Below are 24,664 nucleotides of genomic sequence, written 5' to 3' on the forward strand. Positions count from 1 at the left end.
TCTCGGGTCGCACGGGTATATCTGAGGCAATAGCCAACAATACATTGTATGGGTCAAAATTATCTATTTTTCTTTTATGCCAAAAATCATTAGGATATTAAGTAAAGATCATGTTCCATTACAGATATTTTGTACATTTTCTACCGTAAATATATAAAAACAATATTTTTGTGTGATATTTGAGTGAATGCAGCACAATCGCGAACATAAAAGCACATCTTTAAAGGGGATTTTCTCAGTGTTTTGATTTTTTTGGTGATGTATAAATCTTTCAGGTGATGTATAAATGACCCTTTTGACTGGTTTTGGGTCACATATTTGCTGAATTTTATTAATTGTGCCACCAGATAGATGATGTTTCAGGAAGAAATGTGCATTTCAGTTATTTACAAGCGTCTCACAGATTAGGTCTTATTTCTCTGCCAGACACACTCCTCACAATATTTATAGTAAACCAGCGTCATGATGTGTGTACAAACACAACATGCGTCCCTTCAGGACTCTCTCTCAAAGGTCAGACCTTCATTAACTGCTTTCCTCCGCTGAAGAATCGGCCATGTTTGAGTGAGATTGAGCGTGTGCTCAGGAGACAGAGCGATGAGGAAAAGTCTGATCCAGGTGTTTGGATTCTTGCTTTCGACCCTCGGCTGGCTCTTCGTCAGCTGTACGCTGGCCATGGACTACTGGAGAGTCTTCTTCGTAGGGGGCAAAGGCGGCAGCTGGATGATCAAGTCGTCCTGGTACTGGTCAAACCTGTGGAGGGACTGTGTGACGGACACGTCCTCCGTCACCAACTGCAGAGACTATGATGTGCTGTGGGCCGTCACACGTAAGTCTCGGGATCCGGAGGGTCTGTTGCTGGCAGAGATTGAGTGTCTGACCTGTTGTGCCTCTTGATAGCGTATGTTCAGGGTGTGCGAGGGCTGCTGATGGCCGGCATGAGTCTGGGGTTCGTCGCTGCTGTGCTCTGCTTCATCGGCATGGACTGCACATACATCGGTGGAAGTGGGGAAAACAAGGATAAAATACTGTTCTCCGGAGCTGCTTTTCATTTTGTCGGAGGTGAGCAAAACCATTTATCCAAAATTTATGCCTTCAAACTAAATGAACCCACACAGAATCTGATCTGTATTTATGCATACACAGGTTTAATACTTGTGAGGTGAGGCACTAAAGCTTATAATTAAATTCTTCCATTGATATCAGTGTGGTTCCTTCCTCCTAAACTAGTCAAGTCACCTTTATTGCTAGGGTCTTTTGGGTGGTTGCTAGGCGGTTGCTAGGGTATTTTTGGTGGTTGCTAGGGTGTTCTGGCTGGTTGCTATGATGATTTTAGGCCATTACTTATTGGCTGCTCGATAATATAAGACAGGAAAATAATGCAACAAAGTTTGTTTCTTGAAGAAAATAGCGTCATAGTCCAGCTTAAAGGAATAGTTCACTTTAAAATGAAAATTCTGTCATCATATACTCACCCTCATGTTGTTTTAAACCTGTATGAATTTCTCTCTTCTGCTGAACAGAAAGGAAGATATTTAGAAGAATGTCAGTAACCAGGCAGTTTCTGGGTCCCATTGACTTCCATAGTAGGAAAAAAATATACTACGGAAGTCAATGGGACCAGAAACTGTCTGGTTACTGACATTCTTCTAAATATCTTCCTTTCTGTTCAGCAGAAGAAAGAAATTCATACAGGTTTAAAACAACATGAGGGTGAGTATATGATGACAGAATTTTATTTTAAAGTGAACTATTCCTTTAAGTAAGTTCAGTGATGGTTCATTTCTGTTGTAAAAAGTTATTAATTCATTTAAATATATATATATAGCCGCTCTAGAGAGAAAACATTGTCATCGTCCAGCTCAGCTCAGTTCTCATATAATGGTGTCAATGAAGTCAGATCAATAATATTGTTGAATATTAAATGTCCCCAACTAAGCAAGGTGACAGTGGCAAGGAAGCAAAACTGCATCATATGACAGATTGGAGAAAAACCCTTGGGAGAAACCAGGAACTATTTTGATATGAAACTGATGTACTCATTTGGAACATATTTTAAAAACAAAGTGTCGGATAGTGTTGTGTTTTACCAGCATTCACCCACACATACACTGAGAAATCTCTTGTTTTCCTCGTCACAGGTGTGTCAGCGCTAGCGGCGTACTGTTTATACACCAACAGGGTCGCCAGCACTGCCTTCTCACCGGCTGCTGACAGAAGCATTATAAGGTACATGATACTCCAAGAAAAGGCAATGCCATACGTCAACATTAATGATCCAAACTGGGATGTTTCCATTGAGCTGTAGCACACGCGACAGCTTGTGTCGGTTACAGCAGGGTCTAGTTACAGCAAACTTATGTACACAAAAATGTATATTTACAAAAAAAAAAAAAAAGAAGATTAACATTTGAGGAATCACTCAGGAGCAATGGGGATATTTTGGGGATATTTCATTTAATTTTATCAATCAATAAATTCCTCTTGAAACAAACTTTGTTGTATTATTTTAATTTAATACTGTGAAGCTGCTTTGATACAATCTGTATTGTGAAAAGTGCTATACAAATAAACTTGACTTGACTTGACTTGACAATAGACCAATAGACATAAGGACGGACAAGGAACTGAACTGAACGGAGTATATATACACAGACTAAATGAATTAACATGGGGCAGGTGGACACACAATAGGTCAAAGACTAGGAAATAAACAGGAACCAGGAACATCGAAACCTAACCGAGAACATAACGAGATTCAGGACAACTGCACAACTGAAATACTGAGAACTGGGTGTAACGAGACCCTCATGTCATGATTAAATACTGAACTCACGATACGATATTATTGCGATAGACATATGGTAAAATGTTGAAAGAAATATATACTGTTGATTAAAATGCTAAATTTGATATTACATTGTGAGTGTAACAGTGTTGCCAACTTAACGCCTTTGTCGCTATTTTTAGCGACTTTTCAGACCCCTTTAGCGAAATTTTTTCAAAAAAGCGACTAGCGACAAATCTAGCTACTTTTTGGACAAACCTCAGTAACCTCCAAATGTTGCCAGCACAGCCCTGCGAGCGCGAGGTTTGCGTTCTCCTTGCCGTCACACACCTCTCTCTGCGCAGCAGCACGGAACAGACGTGAATGAGCAGTGTTGTTTCCACGGACTTATCACTTATCTTTTGTTTTATATTTAAAGAATTTAGTTTGACCATTTTATTTTATTACTTATGCTTATCACTTGTAATACTCACTATCACAGTTCACCCAGTTCCCGAACTCTCTCAATTCAGATAATTTTACACATATAAAAAATAGTCATTCAATAGCTACTCGTTCTATTGTCTGACAAAAAAATATAGTAAATGAGAATGTTCAGCTTTATTGGACATTCGGCTATATTATATTATATTATATTATATTATATTATATTATATTATGTTATGTTATGTTATATTAAAATACAGTATGTGAGCATGATTTTAACGAGAAAAAACATTAGGCAGGCAGAACGCAAGTACGCCGTGATGACGTCATGAATATGCTAATTGATGTATGACGTCATCTAGCGACATTTAGCGACTTTTAGGGGAGGCGTTAGCTACTTTCCTTTGAAAATAGTTGGCAACACTGGAGTGTAAATGGATAGGCTTGGACTTAGTGCTGGAAACCTAAAGCACAGGATAATAGAGACACCAGAATAACAATATTCATGATTCTGAAGTTATAGAGTTATTTTAGATGAATATACTGCACTCTGTCACTGGCTATATATATCTAAAGTAATGTAGGACACTTTTTACTGGTTACATCAGACATTTGGCATTATCAGAACCCACCCATTGTGAAAAGCGCTATACAAATAAACTTGACTTGACTTGACTTGACAAATATTCCCCCATTGCATATTATACATTATATTCAACATCATACATAGTAGTTTAATGTATTACTGACACTGAAAATCTGTAAACTTGAATTTTTTCTCACACAGTAATTTTCATCTTGGGTGAACTATACACAATACTTATGCATTTTTGTATTGCGATATATTGTAAAACGATATATATTGTTACACCCCTAGTACTGGCGTTTCAGATAAATAACCCATGTGAAAAAGAAGTGCACTTTATTGTATTGGATGTGCATTTGTAGTGTACTTCAAGCTGTAAAAGTACGTTTTTTAAAATAAACTGCAGATAATATCCACCTTATTTTAACCATTAAAGTCATTTGTAAGTTGAACGTGTCTCTTCATACACTTCCAGTTATTTTTAGCTGTACAAAACAACTAGTTGATATACAGCTATAATAAGATGCAGGTTTTTTTATCTAAGTACAATGTAAAAACACATTTAAATTAATCATTTGATACAATGCACTTATTGTGTAAATACATACATACGTACATAGTAGTTAAAGACACTTCATATAAAGTGGGACCCAAATAAAACGTTTTTCTCCAAAATATCTGGAGAAACTCTCTAATACACCCCTACAAACTCTGAGTAAGAATCTAACTGAAGTGCATTCATTCCCATTGATATTGTATGATTTGAAGTTGCCCTCAGTGATGAGAAACGTCTGCATTAGTGTTTCTGTGCTGACACGCGTGATGAAGGTCGTGTGATGATAGGAAAACACACCAGCAGAGGGCGATGAAGCACACGGGAGATGTTGAACATCTGCATTAGTGTTTCTGTGCTGACACACGTGATGAAGGCCGTGTGGTGATAGGAAAACACACCAGCAGAGGGCGATGAAGCACACGGGAGATGTTGAACATCTGCATTAGTGTTTCTGTGCTGACACGTGTGATGAAGGCCGTGTGGTGATGGGAAAACACACCAGCAGAGGGCGATGAAGCACACGGGAGATGTTGAACATCTGCATTAGTGTTTCTGTGCTGACACGCGTGATGAAGGCCGTGTGGTGATGGGAAAACACACCAGCAGAGGGCGATAAAGCACACGGGAGATGTTGAACATCTGCATTAGTGTTTCTGTGCTGACACGCGTGATGAAGGCCGTGTGGTGATGGGAAAACACACCAGCAGAGGGCGATGAAGCACACGGAAGATGATGAACATCTGCATTAGTGTTTCTGTGCTGACACGCGTGATGAAGGCTGTGTGGTGATGGGAAAACACACCAGCAGAGGGCGATGAAGCACACGGAAGATGATGAACATCTGCATTAGTGTTTCTGTGCTGACACGCGTGATGAAGGCTGTGTGGTGATGGGAAAACACACCAGCAGAGGGCGATGAAGCACACGGGAGATGATGAACATCTGCATTAGTGTTTCTGTGCTGACACGCGTGATGAAGGCCGTGTGATGATAGGAAAACACACCAGCAGAGGGCGATGAAGCACACGGGAGATGATGAACATCTGCATTAGTGTTTCTGTGCTGACACACGTGATGAAGGCCGTGTGATGATAGGAAAACACACCAGCAGAGGGCGATGAAGCACACGGGAGATGTTGAACATCTGCATTAGTGTTTCTGTGCTGACACACGTGATGAAGGCCGTGTGGTGATGGCAAAACACACCAGAAGAGGGCGATGAAGCACACGGGAGATGTTGAACATCTGCATTAGTGTTTCTGTGCTGACACGCGTGATGAAGGTCGTGTGGTGATGGCAAAACACACCAGCAGAGGGCGATGAAGCACACGGGAGATGATGAACATCTGCAGTAGTGTTTCTGTGCTGACATGTGTGATGAAGGTCGTGTGGTGATGGGAAAACACACCAGCAGAGGGCGATGAAGCACACGGGAGATGATGAACATCTGCATTAGTGTTTCTGTGCTGACACACGTGATGAAGGCCGTGTGGTGATGGGAAAACACACCAGCAGAGGGCGATGAAGCACACGGGAGATGTTGAACATCTGCATTAGTGTTTCTGTGCTGACACACGTGATGAAGGCCGTGTGGTGATGGCAAAACACACCAGCAGAGGGCGATGAAGCACACGGGAGATGTTGAACATCTGCATTAGTGTTTCTGTGCTGACACGCGTGATGAAGGTCGTGTGGTGATGGCAAAACACACCAGCAGAGGGCGATGAAGCACACGGGAGATGATGAACATCTGCAGTAGTGTTTCTGTGCTGACATGTGTGATGAAGGTCGTGTGGTGATGGGAAAACACACCAGCAGAGGGCGATGAAGCACACGGGAGATGATGAACATCTGCATTAGTGTTTCTGTGCTGACACACGTGATGAAGGCCGTGTGATGATAGGAAAACACACCAGCAGAGGGCGATGAAGCACACGGGAGATGTTGAACATCTGCATTAGTGTTTCTGTGCTGACACGCGTGATGAAGGCCGTGTGGTGATGGGAAAACACACCAGCAGAGGGCGATGAAGCACACGGGAGATGTTGAACATCTGCATTAGTGTTTCTGTGCTGACACGCGTGATGAAGGTCGTGTGGTGATAGGAAAACACACCAGCAGAGGGCGATTAAGCACACGGGAGATGATGAACATCTGCATTAGTGTTTCTGTGCTGACACACGTGATGAAGGCCGTGTGGTGATAGGAAAACACACCAGCAGAGGGCGATGAAGCACACGGGAGATGATGAACATCTGCATTAGTGTTTCTGTGCTGACACGCGTGATGAAGGCCGTGTGGTGATGGGAAAACACACCAGCAGAGGGCGATGAAGCACACGGGAGATGTTGAACATCTGCATTAGTGTTTCTGTGCTGACACACGTGATGAAGGCCGTGTGGTGATAGGAAAACACACCAGCAGAGGGCGATGAAGCACACGGGAGATGATGAACATCTGCATTAGTGTTTCTGTGCTGACACACGTGATGAAGGCTGTGTGGTGATGGGAAAACACACCAGCAGAGGGCGATGAAGCACACGGGAGATGTTGAACATCTGCATTAGTGTTTCTGTGCTGACACACGTGATGAAGGCCGTGTGGTGATAGGAAAACACACCAGCAGAGGGCGATGAAGCACACGGGAGATGATGAACATCTGCATTAGTGTTTCTGTGCTGACACACGTGATGAAGGCTGTGTGGTGATGGGAAAACACACCAGCAGAGGGCGATGAAGCACACGGGAGATGTTGAACATCTGCATTAGTGTTTCTGTGCTGACACGCGTGATGAAGGCCGTGTGGTGATGGGAAAACACACCAGCAGAGGGCGATGAAGCACACGGGAGATGATGAACATCTGCAGTAGTGTTTCTGTGCTGACACGCGTGATGAAGGCCGTGTGGTGATAGGAAAACACACCAGCAGAGGGCGATGAAGCACACGGGAGATGTTGAACATCTGCATTAGTGTTTCTGTGCTGACACACGTGATGAAGGCCGATTGATGATAGGAAAACACACCAGCAGAGGGCGATGAAGCACACGGGAGATGTTGAACATCTGCATTAGTGTTTCTGTGCTGACACACGTGATGAAGGCCGTGTGATGATAGGAAAACACACCAGCAGAGGGCGATGAAGCACACGGGAGATGTTGAACATCTGCATTAGTGTTTCTGTGCTGACACACGTGATGAAGGCCGTGTGGTGATAGGAAAACACACCAGCAGAGGGCGATGAAGCACACGGGAGATGTTGAACATCTGCATTAGTGTTTCTGTGCTGACACACGTGATGAAGGCCGATTGATGATAGGAAAACACACCAGCAGAGGGCGATGAAGCACACGGGAGATGTTGAACATCTGCATTAGTGTTTCTGTGCTGACACACGTGATGAAGGCCGTGTGATGATAGGAAAACACACCAGCAGAGGGCGATGAAGCACACGGGAGATGTTGAACATCTGCATTAGTGTTTCTGTGCTGACACACGTGATGAAGGCCGTGTGGTGATAGGAAAACACACCAGCAGAGGGCGATGAAGCACACGGGAGATGATGAACATCTGCATTAGTGTTTCTGTGCTGACACGCGTGATGAAGGTCGTGTGGTGATGGGAAAACACACCAGCAGAGGGCGATGAAGCACACGGGAGATGTTGAACATCTGCATTAGTGTTTCTGTGCTGACACACGTGATGAAGGCCGTGTGGTGATGGGAAAACACACCAGCAGAGGGTGATGAAGCACACGGGAGATGTTGAACATCTGCATTAGTGTTTCTGTGCTGACACGCGTGATGAAGGCCGTGTGGTGATGGGAAAACACACCAGCAGAGGGTGATGAAGCACACGGGAGATGTTGAACATCTGCATTAGTGTTTCTGTGCTGACACGCGTGATGAAGGCCGTGTGGTGATGGGAAAACACACCAGCAGAGGGCGATGAAGCACACGGGAGATGTTGAACATCTGCATTAGTGTTTCTGTGCTGACACACGTGATGAAGGCCGTGTGGTGATGGGAAAACACACCAGCAGAGGGCGATAAAGCACACGGGAGATGTTGAACATCTGCATTAGTGTTTCTGTGCTGACACGCGTGATGAAGGCCGTGTGGTGATGGGAAAACACACCAGCAGAGGGCGATGAAGCACACGGGAGATGATGAACATCTGCATTAGTGTTTCTGTGCTGACACGCGTGATGAAGGCCGTGTGATGATAGGAAAACACACCAGCAGAGGGCGATGAAGCACACGGGAGATGATGAACATCTGCATTAGTGTTTCTGTGCTGACACACGTGATGAAGGCCGTGTGATGATAGGAAAACACACCAGCAGAGGGCGATGAAGCACACGGGAGATGTTGAACATCTGCATTAGTGTTTCTGTGCTGACACACGTGCTGAAGGCCGTGTGGTGATGGGAAAACACACCAGCAGAGGGCGATGAAGCACACGGGAGATGTTGAACATCTGCATTAGTGTTTCTGTGCTGACACGCGTGATGAAGGTCGTGTGGTGATAGGAAAACACACCAGCAGAGGGCGATTAAGCACACGGGAGATGATGAACATCTGCATTAGTGTTTCTGTGCTGACACACGTGATGAAGGCCGTGTGGTGATAGGAAAACACACCAGCAGAGGGCCATGAAGCACACGGGAGATGATGAACATCTGCATTAGTGTTTCTGTGCTGACACGCGTGATGAAGGCCGTGTGGTGATGGGAAAACACACCAGCAGAGGGCGATGAAGCACACAGGAGGTGTTGAACATCTGCATTAGTGTTTCTGTGCTGACACACGTGATGAAGGCCGTGTGGTGATAGGAAAACACACCAGCAGAGGGCGATGAAGCACACGGGAGATGTTGAACATCTGCATTAGTGTTTCTGTGCTGACACGCGTGATGAAGGCCGTGTGGTGATGGGAAAACACACCAGCAGAGGGCGATGAAGCACACGGGAGATGATGAACATCTGCAGTAGTGTTTCTGTGCTGACACGCGTGATGAAGGCCGTGTGGTGATAGGAAAACACACCAGCAGAGGGCGATGAAGCACACGGGAGATGATGAACATCTGCATTAGTATTTCTGTGCTGACACGCGTGATGAAGGCCGTGTGGTGATAGGAAAACACACCAGCAGAGGGCGATGAAGCACACGGGAGATGTTGAACATCTGCATTAGTGTTTCTGTGCTGACACACGTGATGAAGGCCGTGTGATGATAGGAAAACACACCAGCAGAGGGCAATGAAGCACACGGGAGATGTTGAACATCTGCATTAGTGTTTCTGTGCTGACACACGTGATGAAGGCCGTGTGATGATAGGAAAACACACCAGCAGAGGGCGATGAAGCACACGGGAGATGTTGAACATCTGCATTAGTGTTTCTGTGCTGACACACGTGATGAAGGTCGTGTGGTGATAGGAAAACACACCAGCAGAGGGCGATGAAGCACACGGGAGATGTTGAACATCTGCATTAGTGTTTCTGTGCTGACACACGTGATGAAGGCCGTGTGATGATAGGAAAACACACCAGCAGAGGGCGATGAAGCACACGGGAGATGATGAACATCTGCATTAGTGTTTCTGTGCTGACACACGTGATGAAGGCCGTGTGGTGATGGGAAAACACACCAGCAGAGGGCGATGAAGCACACGGGAGATGTTGAACATCTGCATTAGTGTTTCTGTGCTGACACACGTGATGAAGGCCGTGTGGTGATGGGAAAACACACCAGCAGAGGGCGATGAAGCACACGGGAGATGTTGAACATCTGCATTAGTGTTTCTGTGCTGACACACGTGATGAAGGCCGTGTGGTGATGGGAAAACACACCAGCAGAGGGCGATGAAGCACACGGGAGATGTTGAACATCTGCATTAGTGTTTCTGTGCTGACACGCGTGATGAAGGCCGTGTGGTGATGGGAAAACACACCAGCAGAGGGCGATGAAGCACACGGGAGATGATGAACATCTGCATTAGTATTTCTGTGCTGACACGCGTGATGAAGGCTGTGTGGTGATAGGAAAACACACCAGCAGAGGGCGATGAAGCACACGGGAGATGTTGAACATCTGCATTAGTGTTTCTGTGCTGACACACGTGATGAAGGCCGTGTGATGATAGGAAAACACACCAGCAGAGGGCAATGAAGCACACGGGAGATGTTGAACATCTGCATTAGTGTTTCTGTGCTGACACACGTGATGAAGGCCGTGTGATGATAGGAAAACACACCAGCAGAGGGCGATGAAGCACACGGGAGATGTTGAACATCTGCATTAGTGTTTCTGTGCTGACACACGTGATGAAGGCCGTGTGGTGATGGGAAAACACACCAGCAGAGGGCGATGAAGCACACGGGAGATGATGAACATCTGCATTAGTGTTTCTGTGCTGACACGCGTGATGAAGGCCGTGTGGTGATAGGAAAACACACCAGCAGAGGGCGATGAAGCACACAGGAGATGTTGAACATCTGCATTAGTGTTTCTGTGCTGACACACGTGATGAAGGTCATGTGGTGATGGGAAAACACACCAGCAGAGGGCGATGAAGCACACGGGAGATGATGAACATCTGCATTAGTGTTTCTGTGCTGACACACGTGATGAAGGCTGTGTGGTGATGGGAAAACATACCAGCAGAGGGCGATGAAGCACACGGGAGATGTTGAACATCTGCATTAGTGTTTCTGTGCTGACACACGTGATGAAGGCCGTGTGGTGATAGGAAAACACACCAGCAGAGGGCGATGAAGCACACGGGAGATGATGAACATCTGCATTAGTGTTTCTGTGCTGACACACGTGATGAAGGCTGTGTGGTGATGGGAAAACACACCAGCAGAGGGCGATGAAGCACACGGGAGATGTTGAACATCTGCATTAGTGTTTCTGTGCTGACACGCGTGATGAAGGCCGTGTGGTGATGGGAAAACACACCAGCAGAGGGCGATGAAGCACACGGGAGATGATGAACATCTGCAGTAGTGTTTCTGTGCTGACACGCGTGATGAAGGCCGTGTGGTGATAGGAAAACACACCAGCAGAGGGCGATGAAGCACACGGGAGATGTTGAACATCTGCATTAGTGTTTCTGTGCTGACACACGTGATGAAGGCCGATTGATGATAGGAAAACACACCAGCAGAGGGCGATGAAGCACACGGGAGATGTTGAACATCTGCATTAGTGTTTCTGTGCTGACACACGTGATGAAGGCCGTGTGATGATAGGAAAACACACCAGCAGAGGGCGATGAAGCACACGGGAGATGTTGAACATCTGCATTAGTGTTTCTGTGCTGACACACGTGATGAAGGCCGTGTGGTGATAGGAAAACACACCAGCAGAGGGCGATGAAGCACACGGGAGATGATGAACATCTGCATTAGTGTTTCTGTGCTGACACGCGTGATGAAGGTCGTGTGGTGATGGGAAAACACACCAGCAGAGGGCGATGAAGCACACGGGAGATGTTGAACATCTGCATTAGTGTTTCTGTGCTGACACACGTGATGAAGGCCGTGTGGTGATGGGAAAACACACCAGCAGAGGGTGATGAAGCACACGGGAGATGTTGAACATCTGCATTAGTGTTTCTGTGCTGACACGCGTGATGAAGGCCGTGTGGTGATGGGAAAACACACCAGCAGAGGGCGATGAAGCACACGGGAGATGTTGAACATCTGCATTAGTGTTTCTGTGCTGACACACGTGATGAAGGCCGTGTGGTGATGGGAAAACACACCAGCAGAGGGCGATAAAGCACACGGGAGATGTTGAACATCTGCATTAGTGTTTCTGTGCTGACACGCGTGATGAAGGCCGTGTGGTGATGGGAAAACACACCAGCAGAGGGCGATGAAGCACACGGGAGATGATGAACATCTGCATTAGTGTTTCTGTGCTGACACGCGTGATGAAGGCCGTGTGATGATAGGAAAACACACCAGCAGAGGGCGATGAAGCACACGGGAGATGATGAACATCTGCATTAGTGTTTCTGTGCTGACACACGTGATGAAGGCCGTGTGATGATAGGAAAACACACCAGCAGAGGGCGATGAAGCACACGGGAGATGTTGAACATCTGCATTAGTGTTTCTGTGCTGACACACGTGCTGAAGGCCGTGTGGTGATGGGAAAACACACCAGCAGAGGGCGATGAAGCACACGGGAGATGTTGAACATCTGCATTAGTGTTTCTGTGCTGACACGCGTGATGAAGGCCGTGTGGTGATGGGAAAACACACCAGCAGAGGGCGATGAAGCACACGGGAGATGATGAACATCTGCATTAGTATTTCTGTGCTGACACGCGTGATGAAGGCTGTGTGGTGATAGGAAAACACACCAGCAGAGGGCGATGAAGCACACGGGAGATGTTGAACATCTGCATTAGTGTTTCTGTGCTGACACACGTGATGAAGGCCGTGTGATGATAGGAAAACACACCAGCAGAGGGCAATGAAGCACACGGGAGATGTTGAACATCTGCATTAGTGTTTCTGTGCTGACACACGTGATGAAGGCCGTGTGATGATAGGAAAACACACCAGCAGAGGGCGATGAAGCACACGGGAGATGTTGAACATCTGCATTAGTGTTTCTGTGCTGACACACGTGATGAAGGCCGTGTGGTGATGGGAAAACACACCAGCAGAGGGCGATGAAGCACACGGGAGATGATGAACATCTGCATTAGTGTTTCTGTGCTGACACGCGTGATGAAGGCCGTGTGGTGATAGGAAAACACACCAGCAGAGGGCGATGAAGCACACAGGAGATGTTGAACATCTGCATTAGTGTTTCTGTGCTGACACACGTGATGAAGGTCATGTGGTGATGGGAAAACACACCAGCAGAGGGCGATGAAGCACACGGGAGATGATGAACATCTGCATTAGTGTTTCTGTGCTGACACACGTGATGAAGGCTGTGTGGTGATGGGAAAACACACCAGCAGAGGGCGATGAAGCACACGGGAGATGTTGAACATCTGCATTAGTGTTTCTGTGCTGACACACGTGATGAAGGCCGTGTGGTGATAGGAAAACACACCAGCAGAGGGCGATGAAGCACACGGGAGATGATGAACATCTGCATTAGTGTTTCTGTGCTGACACACGTGATGAAGGCTGTGTGGTGATGGGAAAACACACCAGCAGAGGGCGATGAAGCACACGGGAGATGTTGAACATCTGCATTAGTGTTTCTGTGCTGACACGCGTGATGAAGGCCGTGTGGTGATGGGAAAACACACCAGCAGAGGGCGATGAAGCACACGGGAGATGATGAACATCTGCAGTAGTGTTTCTGTGCTGACACGCGTGATGAAGGCCGTGTGGTGATAGGAAAACACACCAGCAGAGGGCGATGAAGCACACGGGAGATGTTGAACATCTGCATTAGTGTTTCTGTGCTGACACACGTGATGAAGGCCGATTGATGATAGGAAAACACACCAGCAGAGGGCGATGAAGCACACGGGAGATGTTGAACATCTGCATTAGTGTTTCTGTGCTGACACACGTGATGAAGGCCGTGTGATGATAGGAAAACACACCAGCAGAGGGCGATGAAGCACACGGGAGATGTTGAACATCTGCATTAGTGTTTCTGTGCTGACACACGTGATGAAGGCCGTGTGGTGATAGGAAAACACACCAGCAGAGGGCGATGAAGCACACGGGAGATGATGAACATCTGCATTAGTGTTTCTGTGCTGACACGCGTGATGAAGGTCGTGTGGTGATGGGAAAACACACCAGCAGAGGGCGATGAAGCACACGGGAGATGTTGAACATCTGCATTAGTGTTTCTGTGCTGACACACGTGATGAAGGCCGTGTGGTGATGGGAAAACACACCAGCAGAGGGTGATGAAGCACACGGGAGATGTTGAACATCTGCATTAGTGTTTCTGTGCTGACACGCGTGATGAAGGCCGTGTGGTGATGGGAAAACACACCAGCAGAGGGCGATGAAGCACACGGGAGATGTTGAACATCTGCATTAGTGTTTCTGTGCTGACACACGTGATGAAGGCCGTGTGGTGATGGGAAAACACACCAGCAGAGGGCGATAAAGCACACGGGAGATGTTGAACATCTGCATTAGTGTTTCTGTGCTGACACGCGTGATGAAGGCCGTGTGGTGATGGGAAAACACACCAGCAGAGGGCGATGAAGCACACGGGAGATGTTGAACATCTGCATTAGTGTTTCTGTGCTGACACACGTGATGAAGGCCGTGTGGTGATGGGAAAACACACCAGCAGAGGGCGATGAAGCACACGGGAGATGTTGAACATCTGCATTAGTGTTTCTGTGCTGACACACGTGATGAAGGCCGTGTGGTGATGGGAAAACACACCAGCAGAGGGCGATGAAGCACACGGGAGATGTTGAACATCTGCATTAGTGTTTCTGTGCTGACACGCGTGATGAAGGCCGTGTGGTGATGGGAAAACACACCAGCAGAGGGCGATGAAGCACACGGGAGATGATGAACATCTGCATTAGTATTTCTGTGCTGACACGCGTGATGAAGGCTGTGTGGTGATAGGAAAACACACCAGCAGAGGGCGATGAAGCACACGGGAGATGTTGAACATCTGCATTAGTGTTTCTGTGCTGACACACGTGATGAAGGCCGTGTGATGATAGGAAAACACACCAGCAGAGGGCAATGAAGCACACGGGAGATGTTGAACATCTGCATTAGTGTTTCTGTGCTGACACACGTGATGAAGGCCGTGTGATGATAGGAAAACACACCAGCAGAGGGCGATGAAGCACACGGGAGATGTTGAACATCTGCATTAGTGTTTCTGTGCTGACACACGTGATGAAGGCCGTGTGGTGATGGGAAAACACACCAGCAGAGGGCGATGAAGCACACGGGAGATGATGAACATCTGCATTAGTGTTTCTGTGCTGACACGCGTGATGAAGGCCGTGTGGTGATAGGAAAACACACCAGCAGAGGGCGATGAAGCACACAGGAGATGTTGAACATCTGCATTAGTGTTTCTGTGCTGACACACGTGATGAAGGTCATGTGGTGATGGGAAAACACACCAGCAGAGGGCGATGAAGCACACGGGAGATGATGAACATCTGCATTAGTGTTTCTGTGCTGACACACGTGATGAAGGCTGTGTGGTGATGGGAAAACATACCAGCAGAGGGCGATGAAGCACACGGGAGATGTTGAACATCTGCATTAGTGTTTCTGTGCTGACACACGTGATGAAGGCCGTGTGATGATAGGAAAACACACCAGCAGAGGGCGATGAAGCACACGGGAGATGTTGAACATCTGCATTAGTGTTTCTGTGCTGACACACGTGATGAAGGCCGATTGATGATAGGAAAACACACCAGCAGAGGGCGATGAAGCACACGGGAGATGTTGAACATCTGCGTTAGTGTTTCTGTGCTGACACACGTGATGAAGGCCGATTGATGATAGGAAAACACACCAGCAGAGGGCGATGAAGCACATGGGAGATGTTGAACATCTGCATTAGTGTTTCTGTGCTGACACGCGTGATGAAGGCCGTGTGGTGATGGGAAAACACACCAGCAGAGGGCGATGAAGCACACGGGAGATGTTGAACATCTGCATTAGTGTTTCTGTGCTGACACACGTGATGAAGGCCGTGTGGTGATGGGAAAACACACCAGCAGAGGGCGATAAAGCACATGGGAGATGTTGAACATCTGCATTAGTGTTTTTGTGCTGACACGCGTGATGAAGGCCGTGTGGTGATGGGAAAACACACCAGCAGAGGGCGATGAAGCACACGGAAGATGATGAACATCTGCATTAGTGTTTCTGTGCTGACACGCGTGATGAAGGCTGTGTGGTGATGGGAAAACACACCAGCAGAGGGCGATGAAGCACACGGGAGATGATGAACATCTGCATTAGTGTTTCTGTGCTGACACGCGTGATGAAGGCCGTGTGATGATAGGAAAACACACCAGCAGAGGGCGATGAAGCACACGGGAGATGTTGAACATCTGCATTAGTGTTTCTGTGCTGACACGCGTGATGAAGGTCGTGTGGTGATGGGAAAACACACCAGCAGAGGGCGATGAAGCACACGGGAGATGATGAACATCTGCATTAGTGTTTCTGTGCTGACACACGTGATGAAGGCCGTGTGGTGATGGGAAAACACACCAGCAGAGGGCGATGAAGCACACGGGAGATGTTGAACATCTGCATTAGTGTTTCTGTGCTGACACACGTGATGAAGGCCGTGTGGTGATGGGAAAACACACCAGCAGAGGGCGATGAAGCACACGGGAGATGTTGAACATCTGCATTAGTGTTTCTGTGCTGACACACGTGATGAAGGCCGTGTGGTGATGGGAAAACACACCAGCAGAGGGCGATGAAGCACACGGGAGATGTTGAACATCTGCATTAGTGTTTCTGTGCTGACACGCGTGATGAAGGCCGTGTGGTGATGGGAAAACACACCAGCAGAGGGCGATGAAGCACACGGGAGATGATGAACATCTGCATTAGTATTTCTGTGCTGACACGCGTGATGAAGGCCGTGTGGTGATAGGAAAACACACCAGCAGAGGGCGATGAAGCACACGGGAGATGTTGAACATCTGCATTAGTGTTTCTGTGCTGACACACGTGATGAAGGCCGTGTGATGATAGGAAAACACACCAGCAGAGGGCAATGAAGCACACGGGAGATGTTGAACATCTGCATTAGTGTTTCTGTGCTGACACACGTGATGAAGGCCGTGTGATGATAGGAAAACACACCAGCAGAGGGCGATGAAGCACACGGGAGATGTTGAACATCTGCATTAGTGTTTCTGTGCTGACACACGTGATGAAGGTCGTGTGGTGATAGGAAAACACACCAGCAGAGGGCGATGAAGCACACGGGAGATGTTGAACATCTGCATTAGTGTTTCTGTGCTGACACACGTGATGAAGGCCGTGTGATGATAGGAAAACACACCAGCAGAGGGCGATGAAGCACACGGGAGATGATGAACATCTGCATTAGTGTTTCTGTGCTGACACACGTGATGAAGGCCGTGTGGTGATGGGAAAACACACCAGCAGAGGGCGATGAAGCACACGGGAGATGTTGAACATCTGCATTAGTGTTTCTGTGCTGACACACGTGATGAAGGCCGTGTGGTGATGGGAAAACACACCAGCAGAGGGCGATGAAGCACACGGGAGATGTTGAACATCTGCATTAGTGTTTCTGTGCTGACACACGTGATGAAGGCCGTGTGGTGATGGGAAAACACACCAGCAGAGGGCGATGAAGCACACGGGAGATGTTGAACATCTGCATTAGTGTTTCTGTGCTGACACGCGTGATGAAGGCCGTGTGGTGATGGGAAAACACACCAGCAGAGGGCGATGAAGCACACGGGAGATGATGAACATCTGCATTAGTATTTCTGTGCTGACACGCGTGATGAAGGCTGTGTGGTGATAGGAAAACACACCAGCAGAGGGCAATGAAGCACACGGGAGATGTTGAACATCTGCATTAGTGTTTCTGTGCTGACACACGTGATGAAGGCCGTGTGATGATAGGAAAACACACCAGCAGAGGGCGATGAAGCACACGGGAGATGTTGAACATCTGCATTAGTGTTTCTGTGCTGACACACGTGATGAAGGCCGTGTGGTGATGGGAAAACACACCAGCAGAGGGCGATGAAGCACACGGGAGATGATGAACATCTGCATTAGTGTTTCTGTGCTGACACGCGTGATGAAGGCCGTGTGGTGATAGGAAAACACACCAGCAGAGGGCGATGAAGCACACAGGAGATGTTGAACATCTGCATTAGTGTTTCTGTGCTGACACACGTGATGAAGGTCATGTGGTGATGGGAAAACACACCAGCAGAGGGCGATGAAGCACACGGGAGATGATGAACATCTGCATTAGTGTTTCTGTGCTGACACGCGTGATGAAGGTCGTGTGGTGATAGGAAAACACACCAGCAGAGGGCGATTAAGCACACGGGAGATGATGAACATCTGCATTAGTGTTTCTGTGCTGACACGCGTGATGAAGGTCGTGTGGTGATAAGAAAACACACCAGCAGAGGGCGATGAAGCACACGGGAGATGTTGAACATCTGCATTAGTGTTTCTGTGCTGACACGCGTGATGAAGGTCGTGTGGTGATAGGAAAACACACCAGCAGAGGGCGATGAAGCACACGGGAGATGATGTCACTGTATGAACACGTGTTCATGATGAACATCTGCATTAGTGTTTCTGTGCTGACACACGTGATGAAGGCCATGTGGTGATAGGAAAACACACCAGCAGAGGGCGATGAAGCACACGGGAGATGTTGAACATCTGCATTAGTGTTTCTGTGCTGACACGCGTGATGAAGGCCGTGTGGTGATAGGAAAACACACCAGCAGAGGGCGATGAAGCACACGGGAGATGTTGAACATCTGCATTAGTGTTTCTGTGCTGACACACGTGATGAAGGCCGTGTGATGATAGGAAAACACACCAGCAGAGGGCGATGAAGCACACGGGAGATGTTGAACATCTGCATTAGTGTTTCTGTGCTGACACACGTGATGAAGGCCGTGTGGTGATGGGAAAACACACCAGCAGAGGGCGATGAAGCACACGGGAGATGTTGAACATCTGCATTAGTGTTTCTGTGCTGACACACGTGATGAAGGTCGTGTGGTGATGGGAAAACATACCAGCAGAGGGCGATGAAGCACACGGGAGATGAAGAACATCTGCATTAGTGTTTCTGTGCTGTGTGGTGATAAGAAAACACACCAGCAGAGGGCGATGAAGCACACGGGAGATGATAAACATCTGCATTAGTGTTTCTGTGCTGACACACGTGATGAAGGTCGTGTGGTGATAAGAAAACACACCAGCAGAGGGCGATGAAGCACACGGGAGATGTTGAACATCTGCGTTAGTGTTTCTGTGCTGACACGCGTGATGAAGGTCGTGTGGTGATAGGAAAACACACCAGCAGAGGGCGATGAAGCACACGGGAGATGATGTCACTGTATGAACACGTGTTCATGATGAACATCTGCATTAGTGTTTCTGTGCTGACACACGTGATGAAGGCCATGTGGTGATAGGAAAACACACCAGCAGAGGGCGATGAAGCACATGGGAGATGTTGAACATCTGCATTAGTGTTTCTGTGCTGACACGCGTGATGAAGGTCGTGTGGTGATGGGAAAACACACCAGCAGAGGGCGATGAAGCACACGGGAGATGATGAACATCTGCAGTAGTGTTTCTGTGCTGACACACGTGATGAAGGCCGTGTGGTGATAGGAAAACACACCAGCAGAGGGCGATGAAGCACACGGGAGATGTTGAACATCTGCATTAGTGTTTCTGTGCTGACACACGTGATGAAGGCCGTGTGGTGATGGGAAAACACACCAGCAGAGGGCGATGAAGCACACGGGAGATGTTGAACATCTGCATTAGTGTTTCTGTGCTGACACGCGTGATGAAGGTCGTGTGGTGATGGCAAAACACACCAGCAGAGGGCGATGAAGCACACGGGAGATGTTGAACATCTGCATTAGTGTTTCTGTGCTGACACGCGTGATGAAGGCCGTGTGATGATAGGAAAACACACCAGCAGAGGGCGATGAAGCACACGGGAGATGATGAACATCTGCATTAGTGTTTCTGTGCTGACACGCGTGATGAAGGTCGTGTGGTGATGGCAAAACACACCAGCAGAGGGCGATGAAGCCCACGGGAGATGTTGAACATCTGCATTAGTGTTTCTGTGCTGACACGCGTGATGAAGGCCGTGTGATGATAGGAAAACACACCAGCAGAGGGCGATGAAGCACACGGGAGATGTTGAACATCTGCATTAGTGTTTCTGTGCTGACACACGTGATGAAGGTCGTGTGGTGATGGGAAAACACACCAGCAGAGGGCGATGAAGCACACGGGAGATGATGAACATCTGCAGTAGTGTTTCTGTGCTGACATGTGTGATGAAGGCCGTGTGGTGATGGCAAAACACACCAGCAGAGGGCGATGAAGCACACGGGAGATGATGAACATCTGCATTAGTGTTTCTGTGCTGACACACGTGATGAAGGCCGTGTGGTGATGGGAAAACACACCAGCAGAGGGCGATGAAGCACACGGGAGATGTTGAACATCTGCATTAGTGTTTCTGTGCTGACACACGTGATGAAGGTCGTGTGGTGATGGGAAAACACACCAGCAGAGGGCGATGAAGCACACGGGAGATGATGAACATCTGCAGTAGTGTTTCTGTGCTGACATGTGTGATGAAGGCCGTGTGGTGATGGCAAAACACACCAGCAGAGGGCGATGAAGCACACGGGAGATGATGAACATCTGCATTAGTGTTTCTGTGCTGACACGCGTGATGAAGGTCGTGTGGTGATGGCAAAACACACCAGCAGAGGGCGATGAAGCACACGGGAGATGTTGAACATCTGCATTAGTGTTTCTGTGCTGACACGCGTGATGAAGGCCGTGTGATGATAGGAAAACACACCAGCAGAGGGCGATGAAGCACACGGGAGATGATGTCACTGTAAACACATGTTCATACTGACAGATTGTTGAGCTGCTCAAATCAAGGAATGACTTGAGGGTTTTTACTTTGTGTAAGGGTTCTTCCATTAAATTTTCAGGAGACATTCATGGAGTCAACAAAGTGTAATTTTATTGACTACAACACTTACTTATTGACAACACTTTGTGCAAGAAAAAAAAAAAAAAAAAAAAAAAAAAAAAAAAACACTGACTGATAAATTGTGCATCAGCACACAACTGAGTTCTGGGTCTTAGATGTTTTCACAGGGATCCCTCACCCGAACTAACTCAGCCACAATAAATGAAGCCCTTTTAACAAGCTGGACCAAACCATTCTTATGATTACAGGGGTCTCACAAGTTCTCAATTACATCAAACTTAAAAGGGAAAAGAAGGAACATCTATACACAAACTCAAATAAACAAAATAAAAATCACATTTATCATAAAGCCATAATGAAAATACACTTAAACCTACACACACAAAACATCTTTTAAACACATTCAAATTAACACACAACCCCCTAAAACATATTATCCCAAAAACTACATTTCCCATAATTCCCAACCGAGTATATAAAGGACACCAGGAAAGGCTGCGCCCTTTTAATTCCAAGCCTTTATTCCATGCTGCAGTCATGGACCTCGGTGGAACCACGGGTAAGATGTACACATTTAAACACACTTAAATAAAATGTTAAACCCATAGCTTGGTTGTGGTCTCATTTACTCACTAGCGTGCACTCTAGAAATAAATGATTATTGACTTTGTTGCTCATTGGGGTTTACAGCACCAAAAGACAACATGTGTTTGGGTAAATAACATTTAAAGAAACAAAATAATTAGTAAATAAGTAGACAAAACCATTAATCCTCTAGAACAAACAAAATATCAATGTCATATTCAAAGTAAACTAGAACTATTCAAATTAAGTGTTCATTCAGTGTGGCCTTAGCCATCACACTTTGTCATTATGGTATGGTGTAGATTGATCATGTGACATTTAAAATACTTTAGCATACACTCTGAATCTGCTGTATTTCAGAGGAATATCCTGTTGTTGTTGTTGTTTTACACTAGTCTAATGAAGAAATTATAAAAAATAAATAAATTCAGTGCTGATTATGATATGTCTGAGATGTACAAAATAGGCAGATATTCTGTTTACTCGCATTATTACTCATGTGTATTATATCTCTGTACTGTGTAGGTATGGCATCGGAACTCCTATATTCCTCGGATTGGTTGGAAATTTCTTAATAATTCTTGGATCTATTTTATATGCTGTGACAGTCATCCCAACAAGGTAAATAATTGTTTCAGTTAATATTTACAAAACTAATTAAGAATATTTGGTAATACTTTATGATAAAGTTCAAATTAAAGGAAGCTTCAACTAAGTGTTAGTTCAGGGGGGTGAACACTTATGCAGGTGTGCTGTTTAAATGTGATGGGTAGACTTTTTATATTCACTGTAACAAGCACTAACAATGAGCAATATATCCATATTATGAATTTTTTTTTAGTTCACAGTGCATTAACGTTAACAGATAAAACTTTTGATCTTAAAAATGTATTAGCGAATGTTGAGATTAATGAATGCAATATGTAGTTAACAAATGTTAACAACTGAAACTTCTTACAGAATAATTGTATAGCAAATGTGAAGTCTGATCTACAGTTCTCTCCTCCAGAATGTTGAGTGTGTTTGCAGCGAGAGCAGAAGCCTCTCCGTCGTACGGCCAGCGGACGGCTAGTAAATCTCTCTACACTACAGCGTACCGCGCTCCGTCAGGACGGTCCAGCGGCTCTCGCGTCTCCAGCATCTCACACGTCACAGGGGACAAAATACCTCCCAGAGACACGTTTGTGTGAAAGAGCTCTGTAACATGACAACCAGCAATAAAATCTGAGCAGCTGCATGTGGGATTCACTTTGTAAAAAGTCTTTCAGTTTGTTTCAGTCACTGATCAACTATTAGTTTGTTATTACACCTGGACCCTCAAGAAGGCAGCCTGAAAAATGGAGCGTAGCTGGAAGAAAACAAAACAGTATCAGATTTGTGATTACCCAAGCAATATGTTAAGAATGAAGCCAATTGAATACTCCAGAAAGACCCAGCCAATTTTGCCTCCTGTCCAGTGTCAAAAGCAGCACTGAGGTCTAATAAGACCAAAATACTGCATGCACCAGAATCTGCAACAATAAGAAGATCATTTACGACACTCACTAGAGCTGTCTCAGTGCTATGACCTTTTCTGAAACCAGATTGAAAAGGTTCAAAAAGTCTGTTCAGTGCTAGGTGACGATTTAACTGAATAGCAAAAACACAGTCCAGAACTTTAGCCAAGAATGGAAGGTTTGAAATAGGCCTGTAATTGGACAAGTCAGAAACATCACAACCAGGCTTCTTAGGGACTGGTGTAATGGCAGCTATTTTTAATTCTGCAGGAATAATTCCAGAACTCAATGATAAATTCACAATTGAAGTCATATGAGGGCAGATTGATGCAAGGCAGTTCATAATAACTGAGCAGGGAACCGGATCTAAAACACTGGTAGTTGAGTTCATGGACTTTACTGTACAAACAATGAAGTCAACACTGACCATTTCAAAGTACGAAAAGTTAGTGGTCGGAGGATTTAAAGGCTGAATATCAACTAGCTCAACTGGGGTGATAGTGATTAAAGAGCTGTATATGCCCTCAATACCAGTGAAATAATAAAGAGACTTATTACACTGGTCAACAGAGGAGTGAACAATGGCCTTAGTTGGCTTAAGAAGATTGTCAACAGTCTTAAACAAAGGAATTAGTTGTAGCATTACCAATGATGCTTGAGTAATAGTTCTTATATGCAGTTTTCAGAGCAGAATGGTAAGCAGACTGTTGTTTAGTGTAGAGAAGCCTATGTACCGTCAGGCCAGATTTTTTGTACTGCCGATCTAATTGCCTTCCAGCAGCTTTCATTAAACGTAACTCCGGAGTATACCATGGACAGGGTTTCCTAAATGTAACAACCCGTTCTCGCACAGGTGCAAACTCGTCCAGAAGTGCAGATAGCATGGAATTATAGTGCTCAACAGAAGTAGTAATGGGAAGCCCAGAGAGAGAAGTAGAAAAGAAAGTGAAGTCCATGTGCTTGATGTTCCGAAATGTAATGATACGTTCAGAAATGGATCATGAAGACATAACATTCATGTCAAAAGTAATAAGTCTATGGTCACTTATGCTCATGTCAATACTATCCAGAGATTGAATACCAACACCAGCAGAACAAACCACATCCAATGTATGGCCCAACCTATGGGTCGGAAAAGTGACATGATGTGTAAAATCAAAACCATCCAAAATGTCCAAAAAGGAGACAGTATTAACACAAGTTGGATTATGGAAATGTATATTGCCAGTCAACACCATAGCAGGACAGAGTGGACTAAGAAGTGTCAACAACTCGGCAAACTCAGAGAAATAAAGGATTTGGTTTTGGTGGACGGTAAATGAGCAGCACAAGAACAGGTGAAACACCATTGATTTTAAAAACCAGACATTCAAATGATGAAACACTAGGAGCATCAATAACATTAATAGATATGTTAGATCCAAATATTACAGCCAGGCCACCACCTTTACCAGAAGCTCGAGGCACGTCGATGTATTTATATCCAGATGGGG

The 24,664-nt window shown here is 46.2% G+C and overlaps 1 protein-coding gene across 1 annotated transcript; it reads left to right on the forward strand.

Annotated features, from left to right (window-relative positions):
- Positions 1-49: 49 nt before the first annotated feature.
- LOC309502193 (claudin-10-like) lies at positions 50-22,919 on the forward strand. The gene is made up of 5 exons (XM_082174470.1): positions 50-829; positions 901-1,062; positions 2,142-2,229; positions 22,201-22,296; positions 22,685-22,919. The coding sequence occupies exons 1-5, from the start codon at positions 598-600 to the stop codon at positions 22,863-22,865; spliced, it is 759 nt and encodes a 252-aa protein (XP_082030596.1). The 5' UTR covers positions 50-597; the 3' UTR covers positions 22,866-22,919.
- Positions 22,920-24,664: the final 1,745 nt, after the last annotated feature.

This window comes from Leuciscus leuciscus, assembly GCF_965113295.1.
Source record: "Leuciscus leuciscus genome assembly, chromosome: 7".
Taxonomy (NCBI): domain Eukaryota; kingdom Metazoa; phylum Chordata; class Actinopteri; order Cypriniformes; family Leuciscidae; genus Leuciscus; species Leuciscus leuciscus.

Bases quoted from the DNA above. Each gene is read 5' to 3' on its own strand.
- LOC309502193 (XM_082174470.1), top strand. From the start codon at position 598: ATGAGGAAAAGTCTGATCCAGGTGTTTGGATTCTTGCTTTCGACCCTC. The intron at 830-900 runs GTAAGTCTCGGG...GCCTCTTGATAG, and splicing joins TGTGCTGTGGGCCGTCACAC to CGTATGTTCAGGGTGTGCGA. The intron at 2,230-22,200 runs GTACATGATACT...TGTACTGTGTAG, and splicing joins GCTGACAGAAGCATTATAAG to GTATGGCATCGGAACTCCTA.